The sequence below is a fragment of the Meleagris gallopavo genome, chromosome 1 (assembly GCF_000146605.3).
Source record: "Meleagris gallopavo isolate NT-WF06-2002-E0010 breed Aviagen turkey brand Nicholas breeding stock chromosome 1, Turkey_5.1, whole genome shotgun sequence".
Taxonomy (NCBI): Eukaryota; Metazoa; Chordata; class Aves; order Galliformes; family Phasianidae; genus Meleagris; species Meleagris gallopavo.
This window is the reverse complement of record NC_015011.2, coordinates 9,896,452-9,909,113: the sequence shown is the minus strand read 5'-3', so window position 1 is coordinate 9,909,113 and position 12,662 is coordinate 9,896,452. Positions and strand designations below refer to the sequence as shown.

The window sequence follows — 12,662 nt, the reverse complement described above, 5'->3', positions numbered from 1 at the left end:
AGCAAACCCGCATGGGACCAGTGTAGGCTATTGGTTTTTGTTCTATGGCTACTGGTAGTTCAGTATAGAAGCCACATGCAAAATCTTTCAGATTTGAAATACTTCAATTGCACAGCCTCACTACATGCAGCACATCCTCCAGCAGAGCTCCCCTGCCCCTCGGCTCTGGCTGGCATGACACAGCCTGCAGAGCCCTTCGTGCATCCCTAGGGAGGAGTGATGGATATAAATGTGTGTACTCTCCACAAACTCCCACCTTAAGTAACTGGATTAAAATAAAATCTGCAGTTAATCCAGCACCAAACTGGATACCTCAGCATATCTAGTTATGGCACGTTGCTGTCAATTTTATCTCTATAATTCATCCTTCTTTGACGCATGTGATTTCATACAGCTCCTCACCCAGCATCTACAGCATTACTGGAGATCCAGGTCAGGGCAGCCCTATCACATTACTCTTAACAAAATATTGGGCTGCAAGCAGGTCTCCTGTGGCTTTTTCCCATGGCACTGGTGCCCTGCAATTGTAAGGCTGATGTTTTTCTGGGAGTTTCCTCCAAAGCTGGTGCTGCTGCGTGGAAGGGTGCCATGGAGTTACCAAGTCTGGCACCAGGCAGTCCATGGGCACATTTTATCTCTGCATGCAGAGACTGATTCAGGGCCACCTCTCTGTGTATGTCTGTGTTTTAGGGACTTAATATTTCCCAAGTGAGTACGAAGCCCTTTGGTATTGAAGTCTGTGTGCTGTAAAGCTACTCAGAATGCCCATAATATTTTCCATTCTCAAGTTTACTGGGCTGGTGTTGTACAGTTAGTAACACAAAGGCATTTGAAAAGAGGAAGGAAAAAACACCCTGGAGATTGAGCAGACCAAACCCAGAGGCCGGTGTTCATTGCAGCCCCACATCCAAAGCACTGTGACATCACAGGGTTTGTTTTCAAAAATGCCATCTCTACATCAGCCTCTGGGGAGTGAGATGAAGCCTGAGTGGCTGCAGAGGCAAATGACCCATGGACGTGGCTCCTTGACTACAGGAGGTGGGCCTGGGGGAGGACTGAGTCACCAGCAGCCACAGCAGGAGGGCAGCAGCCTGGGGCATGGCAGAGCTGGTGAGAAAAACGTGATCTGCCTGAACCTGCAGTTGGATCAGATGTTTGCCAGGTCTCTGCCAAGCTCTGCCATCTCGTGAATCAGAAAGAAAGTGAATTTTGAAGACACAGAAATGGCTGTGTCCCTTTTCTTGTACTTGCACAGCTACCTCTACCAAGAGCACATCGAATAACAAACACACCTGAATGCAACATCAGATGATGCAATAATAAAGACCATTCTAGTATTACACAAAGAATTTGTGAAGATTTTAATTGGGACATTCACAGGAAAAATCAGATGAGAAAAACATGGATCATTAACACCTCAGTAGTTAATACCACATTTTGCAAAGACCAAAGTTTCAGGAGAGACAAGAGAAACATTGGGAGCATACATCATTGAGACTAAGACCCGTAACACAACCAATCAAGCACAAACCAAGAGCTGACACGAGGCATGAACACACTTCACCATTAGCCTGCATGTGGATACGTCCTCTGCACACAGACTTTTAAACTGAATTGATTTCAGCACCAGTAAAAAATGATGGCTTTTCTCCCCAGATCTACAGTAATGTCAAATAAATATAAAAGATTTTAACAGTCTAGATTTTTTCTATAGTGCTCCCTGAATTGTGCTTACCTTCACCAGACCAGCAGGTGGACAATGGACAGTCTTCTCCCCATCTTCCCCCCCCTCCACAGACACACTTTGGAGAAAAAGAGACTATTTTAATCTGTTCTGACAAAAAGGGATAAAAGAAATTCTTAGAAGATGCTTAGACAACAGAAAAGGACAGAATGCTACGTGTAATCCAAGCCTTCAAATCAGCTGAAAAGATCTATTCATGTCAGAGCTTTACAACTGCCCAAATTGGATGCAATTTCAAAATTCTACACCCATTTAATAAGTCTTGCTCCTGCATAGCTGTACTTTAATGAGTTATCTTCTGTGTGGAAATATAGGACTTTATTTTTGTGGGCTTGCTGTAATAAAGCTTTGTTGAAAGCACAGAGTGTCCTCAAAATGCACTCAGTTCTTAATGCAAATAACTTGGAAAGGGGCCTTTGGTTCTTCCTAATGCCACTCCTTTGACACACGGCATGATCTGAGATTGAATTCTTATCTGGTCTACATTAAGTTAGCTGTATAATAAGGAAACATGTATGAATTTGCATTTTTCTGAAGGATGACAATGTGGGCTTTTTTCCAGTATTTAAGAAAAAATGAGTCAATTGGGTGAAAGATGGAAATGTCATGACTGTTTTCAAGCTCCTAGATTCGTAATTCCGAGTTACAAACATTTCGAAGCACTGCTTAGTACAGGTTAAAAATCTAGAACATTTTTTTATAAAACTCTATCTAATTAAAAATAAATACCCGTTGCTCAGCATTCAGACAAAATGCTGGGCTTAAACACCCTTCATATTCCTTCCCCAGAGTTTGATGCACATGCATACATTTACAGTAGGAACAACGTGTACTTTTCCTGGAAACAGCTATCTTCAGGGAAGTAAAATTATTTCACTTCTGCATAAAATACAAGGTTATGATTTCACACATTATTCTTTTATATGTGCAACTTCTGTTATAGAACAACTCTAAGACATTCTCTTGTATGTATCAGCATAAATACCATCACACACTTCAATAACCTCGTGCCAAGTTAGCTTTTGTTCCAAAGTTTTGTGTGCTAACTGCAAGAGTTGGGACAAGACAGTCAACCTTCAGAGCATTCAGATCCACAAAGAAGACGTTTACCATTGTTTCTTTTTACTGTCAGGCAGCAAATTATCCAAATGTCCTTCAGTGAACAAACCCAACTGCTATGTTGCTGGTTCCACCTTGTCAATATCTTCCTTCTTGGTACCCTCCTCTCGGTTTCTGCCCTGCTGCATGGTGAACACCGATGGGCCCAGCCTCAGGATCTTCCCGCTGCCCAAGCACTCATCGCCCTTGTAGAACACAGCAAACTAGGAGATGAACACAGGCAGAGCCTTTTCACACAGCAAGCGATGCAGGCTGCACAAGAGCTGTCGGACAGTGAGTGCATACAGCTGTACCTGCTCTAAGCAGGCACTCTGTGGCTCCTCACTCCCACCATCTGCCCTGGTGGGACTCCTCTCAGCTCAGCTCACTTCTCTTACCCTCACCCCTCTGTTACAAACCTCTTGCTTCTCAATGTACCCCAGAGGTCCTGGTTTTGAAGTGGGAGAGGGTATGCATAAAACGTCTCAGAGCCTCTAGTTTATAATGCATTGCGGTGTACCCTTATATTAACACTCATCCTGATGAATCTAGAATGACTTTTCATCTATATCACTCTTGGAGTGGGTCCAGAGGAGGGCCATAACATGTCAGAGGGCTGAAACACCTCTCCTATGAAGAAAGGGTGAGGGAACTGGGCTTGTTTAGCTTAGAGAAGGCTCCATGGAGACCTCATTGTGGCTTCCAGTACTTGAAAGGAGCATATAAACAGGAGGGGCAACGGCTATTTATGAGGGTGGATAGTGGTAGAACAAGGCAGAATGGTTTTAAACTGAGACAAGGAAGGTTTAGGTTAGATTTTAGGAGGAAGTTTTTCACAGAGGGTGGTGACGCACTGGAACAGGTTGCCCAAGGAGGTTGTGGATGCCCCATCCCTGGAGGCATTCAAGGCCAGGCTGGATGTGGCTCTGGGCAGCCTGGTCTGGTGGCTGGCGACCCTGCACATAGCAGGGAGGTTGAAACCAGATGATCACTGTGATCCTTTTCAACCCAGGCCATTCTATGATTCTATGATATTAGTGGTTTTGAGAGGTATCACTGCCCATTACCCCTTCTCATTACTGTTCTGGGAGAATGAAACGTGCTGAATGCAGATCCTCGCTAAATCAATTTGAACATTAAAACTACATTATGCAGCCAATTACCAAACTAATGACTTTTAAAATCTGTTTCTTGAGGACAGGAATAGATACCTTTTCCACATATATAAGTGATTATCAGAGACTGTTCAATACGTTTCTGAGACTTGTAAGTCAGCTTCTCGTGATACATGGATAACAACAGACTTAAAACTGCAAAAAAACTCTTCATAGAATAGAGGATAAATAGCCAAAATGGAACCAATTGCTCTTACATGGTATTTTCATATGAAAATTATTTTGTTCCAGCTGTTAACAGTACTGCTATATTTTACCAGTTACTCTATTTTACCTTAAAACCCCCAAAGTGAAAGAAAATCACTCCCAACAACTTACCTGTCCAGGAGTGAGAGCTCTTGCTGGCTTCACCAGTGTCACCCACACACTCCCATCTTGGTTTAGAGTCAGCACGCAGGGCACTGAGGGAGAAAATTCAAACACCTGCCACTCAGTTCTTAGATTCCCACAAAACCAAAAGCAACTTCCATCACTAAGTTAAACAGATTTAAGTCAACATACTGCTACTGCAAAGAACTGTTTCATAAGGATCCAAAATATTTCAGCTATTTCTGCAAAACGACACTGATCTCACTATCACCATTTCACCAACAAAAAATAAGAGAGAAAACAAACCGAAGTTTGATTACCCAGTGCCATCTGGTGCCGAAACCTGAAATGACACTCCATCATTTTATCTCTAACGAGCTCTGCAGGTGGTTCCTCTGCTATCCAGTGCACTCGATTTGTCCTCAACAGGTCTCTGTATAAAGCAGGGTGATCTGTTGATGGTGCCTTGAAATACAACGTTTGTTTCATGGTGAGGTTGTTTTTACCAAAGAACCTACGACCACTGAGATATAAAGCATGAAATACAGAAGAAGCATCAAGCTATAACAAAATAAAGGCAAAATAAGCAAGAAAACAAGCACTAATAGCACTTAATCAGCTTTCAGGTGGAAGCCTTAGTATGCTAAAGTAAACCTTATGTACCTCAGGGCTGTCTCACTTCTTGTACACTGTCTCCAACCAATCACATTTCTGCCTTCTTTGGGCTCAGTTTGGATGTCTCCTGCACTCCCTACACCAGTTCAGGAAGTTGCTACCTCCCTGCCCTTCAACTTCTCATTAAAAAACAATCCTTATTTGGGCCCATTATGGCAAACAAAACCAGGAGAACAAAAGTTACAAACTAGTTTTGAATATACTCACATTACATGGTTGATTTAATACATCACCTTCCTACCTGTGCTAGCTTATTTTATGGCACTATCTCCTGTTACTACACTGTGGTGTAGATGTGTAGATTTCCAGCTACGTAGATTTGTGTCATTTTTCCATTAATTCTCGAAGCAACAAGTGTATTTCTAGTGCTATAATGTAAGGGAGAAAATCATTCATTTGTCAAAAATAATAATCCTCCAGACAATTTATGTTTACAATCTAGGCTACGCTATCATTCAAATATTTGGTATCTCATTTCTGGAGATGGACTACCCTCAGAACTGGGAGATTACATTCATTTTTCCCCAGGCACATAAACAAATAGCAACACACCATTATAATCTCATCGGTATCAGAGTAAGAGTAATAGCTTTCAGAACAGCTGTAAGAACACTAGCAAAGCAGGTGAGCTGCAGAACTCCATCCATCTCTTAAGATAGTCATTAGGACATCAACAATTCACAGCATCATATTCTGCCTCAGCTTTCAAGATGATGAAGCTGTATTCATGGCTGCTACTTCCTTTACTGGAAAAAGAAAGTAGCAAAACACAGTAAACCAAAAGAACACACATTTTGTGTACTGTGCCATAACAGCACAACAAACTCTTATGTGTTAGGGGGAAAAAAGAGAAAGCAGACTGGCTGACTCATTTCAGCGTTTGCCATTTGTTCGGAAAAATCTCACTGCCAAAATCTGAAACAATTCTCTGCTCACCAAAAGCCAGTTTGGACAAGATGCTCCAAAGCTGTGCATGCTGTGCTAGCTGCTGCTTGTCTCCCCCAGTAGGAAAGCCAAAAGCTCTGCCCAAGTGAGGATCGCATTCCGCACAGCAGAAGTCACGGAATGCCTGTGTTAGTCATTCAAACAGTGTTAATTCACTCACCACAAAGATATCTCCAGTGCTGACATCTTTATCTACAACAAACCACGCATCCTGCTGGCCTGCCAGTCTTGCCCTCTGGCCTATTGTGTACAGGAACCAACCTAAAGGAATATGAAAATGTAATGCTGGTAGCATCCTTTAATATTTACTTTAAAACCACCAACAAAACCCAACATATATTAGAAGTGTTTCCCTGAAGATTTATCACTAAACAAGGAGTAACAACCCAAATCACCTTAGACAGGTGTGCCAATTACAAATTAAGCCAGCATCTACTTGAAAGTTTGCATCCCGAAGCACGTGATTTCAAACTCCAGCTGTTTCTATTGTGGTATTCTGAAGGGTTGTTAATGACAAACAGTTTTCTGTTTCTGTTACACTTGATGGTTTTGCCATCACTCAGCCTTACCAGCTCCCCCTGCTGTTTTCTGTCCCAGGAGAACATCCTACTTCCATATGCAGCCTGGGACAGGAGCTCAGTTCTGGCAGCCAGAACCACAAAGTGAGCAAAGTACACCAAAGCAGTTGCACAGCAGGACTGTGCTGTCCCTGCTCACTGCAGGGAGTTGGACCACACTGCCTTCAGAGGTCCCCTTCAACTCTAAGGATTCTATGATTCTATGATATCACCAAATGTGGGCAATACATCACTGAGGTGCAGATTTTTTCTGCAAAATTTAGATACTAAAGAATTTGGAACTGAAGTGCTTTCATTCTAAAAGAATTATGTGAAAAATTGCCTCTTGGTATTAAATTAGCAGTCACTGAGTACCAACAGAGTAATTCTAACAGAATTATCATTTACTATATTGCAACATAGAACTACATTAAATACTCAGTTGCAGTACGAGGCTCTACATGCTGTGCAATGCAAGTTTTTCAGGAGTTGTTTGAGTATTCCTATTGGAAAAGTCTGCAGACTGGTTTGGAATTCCCCAAGATTTGTCCCTCTAACCGTAAGCAATATTGCTCCATTTATCTAAAAGCAGTTATTAGGGTGTCAGTCGATTACCTTTGTGTGTTCCCATCACCTTCTTATCTTCAATGGAAACAAAGTTACCTGGCTGAGGTTCTAAATACTGCCAAAGAGGAAGAGATTTAATCACAAGAAGGCTCCAAAAAAACCTCAAAAGCTCTGCCACTACATTATCCTAGAGTCAGAAAAATGGCTTTCCAACACGTAATCCCTACCAGCACAGCTCACTGCCTCTTTGCTGATGCTGCCTGAGGGAGAAAAGCAGGAGGGGAGTCCCCAGCAGCAGTGACCACTTGTGCTTCACTCTCCCCGTGCTCATTTATGTCACGGAATAGCAGGGTTCAACCATTTGCCCCCCTCATATCCCAGCCAGCCATTGGAGCCTGCCTGTGACTTGATGCTACAGACTGCACACAGGTGGAGGAGCAAGCTGCTTGGGACAGGCTGTTGGCATCAGCTTCTCAGGAACTCAGAGGGAGGCGGGCCATCACTCCTGAGCAGCAGACAGGAGCTGTTCGAGATGCTGTCACAGACAGAAGAAGAACATAACATGGAGATGACCGTAGAACTAACGTTACTCACCTCAAGAAGGAATTTTTCAAAGTTTCTTTCACCAATAAAGCAGATTCCCATGCTCTGAAAAAGAAATGTGGAACTGAATCCATATAAAAGCAGAGAAACACGTTGAAGAAAATATCTATTACTTATCTGTGCCAGATGGATTTTTTTTCCTTAGGCATTGAAAACTATCAGGGGATCCCATGAAATGAACAAATCCACAACATCTTCTCCAACATATGGAAATTACCAGTACACAGCATCAGTGAGAGCCATGAGCACAAAACAGAAACAAATACTGAACATATGTTCAGTAAAGACATGCATTAAGACTGGTGATCACACTGTGTGTAGATTACAATCAGAAGTCTCTTTTCAAATTAACAAACAAAACTACCACATTATATAGTCACAGACTTGTCATGAAGAAAAGCTTCCACAAACAACCAGGCCTTCCTTTTCCTTACAGTTACTTTCTACGTTCTTCAGATAAAACACTCACAGTGGATGAATGTATTTAAAGCAATCAAGAATGCATCAGCATACAATTGCTGGCTGCCCAGTGCTTTCTAGGATTAAATCATGAAGTGTTCTTAGCCAGGGATGCAGAACTTCTCTTGGAAAAACTAATTGTAGAAAAACAGCACGACCCAGTCTATGTGAAAACATATTCAAACCCACTGACAGTGATGAAACCTTTGAAAGCTATGGAGAGTAAAGACCAAGGCTTCTCATCTGCTGTAACAAAGAATGTTTTCCTTACAGCTTCCTATCACGTTCGTGTTCATCTTGGCTCTTCTGAGACGCAGTGGCACATAAATTATCTGCAAACTGCAATACAGAACTAACCAGGAACATGTAAAGTTCCTGAAAGCAGGCAGGCAATGATGAAAAGAGTTTCCAACCTATTCTATCATTGTTCATGGAAACAGCTCATTTGTCAGAGATTAAGGTTCAAAAAGATCAGAAAGTCCATTTTAGAGAGAAATAGAAATCAAAAGAGCTTAAGTGTTACCATGCCTCTTTTTTCTTTAGCACGTGATGAAGGCCATGTTCTGATGCTATCTTCCTTACGAAGCTTTTTGTTAAATCCCCTAAAGGAAAAATGGTTTTCCTCAAAGCATCCTGCGAGATCTGACTCAGAAAGAAGGTCTGGTCTTTGAAGAGGTCAGCTCCTTGAAGGAGTTTTACAGCTGCAAAGTATAAAACACAAAACAATCAACATAACTGCTGCCTTTAATGGTTGAACTTCCTTCAGCATTTTGTTCAATAATCAACATTTCAGTTTTATTACTTCCAAACACAAGCGAAAGACAGCATTTGGGCAAGGTGCACAAAATCTAATTGAGGATGTTTATTTTCTCTCCACTGAAAAGGTACAGAAACATTCTGATTTTGTAGAAATTCATACACTGCCCCATCTATATTCTACTGGAAGTTTCACTGCCAAGAACATTAATGATATAAAAAATGAAGACAACATTCACATTTCATTTGAAAGGCAGAACCAGTATTCAAACATTCTAGAGCACACTGTTAATTAAAAACATATTTTCCACTGAACTTACTCAGTGGCTTGAACAGTCAGCACAGTTATTCCCACTGGACGATCTCGGGAGAGATGTGAAAGCCAAGGAAGCTTTAATATGCCAACATAACTGTGACAACTTTGCAAGAGTGCTAGCTTGCAAGTTTCTTTCCCTTTGGGTATACTGCATTTCCCATTATACACCAGAGTTTCATCCGAGTTACTTTATTACACTATGGCCCACAGCAGTTATTGGCCAGGTATCATCCAACCTGCAATAGTGCCATGCAGAGCCATACCCAAAGCAGCAGTAACTAAGCTAGCTCATGTACTGACACAACAGAACTGCCATGGTGCAGGTAGCAACTTCTGATTACATATGGCCACAGGCAGGCTATGAGAGTGAAGAGCAAAGCCTGCTGCTGCTATATTCCCTTGGCTGATTTCTGAATCACAGTCTTAGAAATGCCTGCATATGCTGCGCTCACACCTCCCAGATGCAGTGCAGACAGAACCTTACTCTGCCTGGGAATATCAGCCTTCCAGAGGGGAATAGAGAAGAAAGGTGCAACAGCAGAATTACTGAATGAAAAAGCGTTGTGTTTTTTTTTCCCCTGTATAATAATATATGGCCCATATAAAGCTATATAAAACTATGTTATTAATTTTCGTGTTTCAAAGGTCTTAAATCTAAAACAGAACAAACATATCAAGTAATTTTTACAGGAGTCACTGAAACACTTGACAATAATTTCTTGAAATACTTCTCCAGGATACAGAAGACAGCCCCATCTCCTTAAGTACAGCTCTTCCAGAATGTTCATTACTCCTGAATTAATTATTTCTACCCCTCTGCACCTGTATCAGCAAATGTACTACTTGACTGTCAGTATAATTTTCAGTAATGCAAATCTCCTGTTTGCCCAATCCACATTCTACAGAGGCTGGGGTTTAAAGAGTAATCACTGCAACATAAAACAAATATAGTTTAAATTTCCTTCAAATCTAAGATGAAATACAGTACTACTTACTGTTTCTAACTTCAAATCGGTTTCTGAAAAGCTCTCGAGGTCTTTTCATATGTTTCTGTTGGAAAACCTCCTCGTCCTCCAGCGAAGTTCTAGCATAATGCCCAGTAGCAATTGCATCTGCTCCTAGTGAGGTATAAAACAAAACACCACAAAGACACATACTTGAAATTCATCATTTAAAACAGGCTTTTAAACATCTATGAAAACAAAACAAAATAATGAAGAAAGAAAACCTAAGATACTGACAGTAATCATATTCCTGCTGTTTAAATAACAGGCTATCTGGTGGCATGCTGAAAGCCATGTTTTTGTACTTCAGGGACCATCCTAACAATAAGACATAATGCTGAGGTCAATATGTGCTCCTGAATTAAATCTGCTCCTTACCTATTTATCAGTATTCAAAACTGAATACTTCACAAATATTGAAATGCTGCCACAGAGATGTGTGATTTCTGTATACACATGAATTCCCATTTTTCCCCTCCGTTCCAAGACTCTGTACCACTTAAGCATCTCCCCAGCATACACTGAAACTGACACGCTTGGAAGTGCCTTACCAAGGTTATCCATAGCATAATGGAGAAAGTGGTTGAATTTGATATGCTTGTTACACACTATGTCGGGGTTAGGAGTCCTTCCCAGTTCATACTCCTTTAAGAGGTCACTGTAAAATAAAGATTCACATGTACATTAACACCAATAACACAGAATAAAACTCTTCAAGTCTGGAAGACAAACTGTGAAAACTTGAGATCCACTCATGCTAAGCATTTCATGTAAGACTCAAAACATCTGTTAAATTTAAGGATGTAAAGAAACAACGCTTGGAAGCAGACTTGAAGGCACAGTCAAACAATCACTCATCATCTTGTACTCACAATCTTGACTTATCAAACTGCCATTCCTTCAGAGGAGACACCAGGAGACCATGGGAAAAAACGAGGTCTCTAATAGTTCTTGCTACAAAAGGTTGCTTTTGATAAATAATCCTTTAAAAAGAGACTTCAGGGAATAAACTCAAGCTCATCGATGACAGTGAGGAAAAAGGCTTCTGCAACAAACCAAGTCACTCATAGCAAATTGTTTGGAAATGCTGTACTGACAAATGATGAGAAGCAGAAGTCAGTCTCCTATGGTCTTTGGTTCATTGATTCGCCATCACTTATAGTCACCTCCCCACCCACAAGAGTTGTGATGCCATTATTCCTCTCACACCACGACCATATTCTTCACTGACTGCATAACAATTTTGTGCTCAACATAATGTCATTGGAATGTGATGCAGAAGAAGAATGACTGGGCTACTCCTCGGTGTCTTCCAAGACAAAGTAACATCAGCACTACTTAAAGGAGGATGAAGATCCAGGGTACAATCTTTACATTCTGAAGTTGAATATGAGAGATATTTCATCGTTATACTGATAGTACCCCTCCCCTTCTGCATCCCAAGAAAAGCTCTCAGCTTTTTCTATACATAACTCCCTTTACAGTGGGACATACTCACAGGAAGAGAAAATCTGAACGTCCTCTTTAGAGATTAGTTCCAAATTGGTTGGAAGCAAGGCTATTTCATGATCGCTTTGTGGTAAATCAAAACCTGAGCCTCCTCTGGCACAACTTGAGGCTACTCCCTCTCATCAATTGCTAGTTATGTACGAGCAGAGGCCGACCCCCCCTCACCACAACCTCTTTTCAGGCAGTTATAGAGAGCAATAAAGTCTCCCTGAGCCTCTTCTTCTCCAGACTGACCCATCCCAGCTCCCTCAGCCGCTCCCCATCACACCTGTGCTCCACACCCCTCACAGCTCCGCTGCCCTTCTCTGGACATACCCCAGGGCCTCCATGTCTTTCTTGTAGTGAGAATCCCACAACTGAACACAGCACTCAAGATGCAGCCTCACCAGCACAGAGTGCAGGGGAAGGAACGTTACAGCACGATCCAGCATCACACTATGACATACAGGCACATATCATACAGCGCTCTGCATAAACTACACAAAGAAGCAAAGAGGAGCCACGTCCCATTAAACATTTCTTCTCAGGCTGCAGAAAGGCGAGGGCAGCGTGTGGGATATAGAAGAAACGAGCTGCAACAGATGACCGGCCTCTCCCGCAGTCCTCGCCCACGTCCCGCAGCACGGCGATGCCGCACGAACACAGCGGCCGGCAGCTCCCCACCTGAACACCTCGTTCCAGTACTCCTTCACGTAGGACACTTGGTGGAAGGGGATGTCCAGCTTCTGGCACACGCGGTACGCGTCCTCGCAGTCCCTGTCCACGGAACAGGCGCCCTGCTCGTCCAGCGGGTCCCAGTTCTTCATGAAGACGCCCGTCACCTGGTACCCTGCCGAAGGAAGGCGAGGCTCGGCGTGCGCAAGGAGCCTCCGGCAGAGCGGAGCTTCGGGACCCTCTCGACGCACGTTACCCGCGCTCGCCCAGAGCCCATCCCGCCCCGCCCGC

The 12,662-nt window shown here is 42.5% G+C and overlaps 1 protein-coding gene across 1 annotated transcript; it reads right to left on the bottom strand.

The window, feature by feature from the left end:
• Window positions 1–1,332: 1,332 nt before the first annotated feature.
• TRMU (tRNA 5-methylaminomethyl-2-thiouridylate methyltransferase) lies at window positions 1,333–12,661 on the bottom strand (the record flags this gene model as incomplete). The annotated part of the gene is made up of 10 exons (XM_010720729.3): window positions 1,333–3,066; window positions 4,336–4,418; window positions 4,647–4,791; window positions 6,107–6,207; window positions 7,119–7,185; window positions 7,665–7,718; window positions 8,661–8,833; window positions 10,200–10,322; window positions 10,760–10,866; window positions 12,381–12,661. Coding segments are annotated over 10 exons (1,281 nt in total), but the record flags the coding sequence as incomplete, so codon positions are not given.
• Between the last annotated feature and the right edge of the window lies 1 nt (window position 12,662).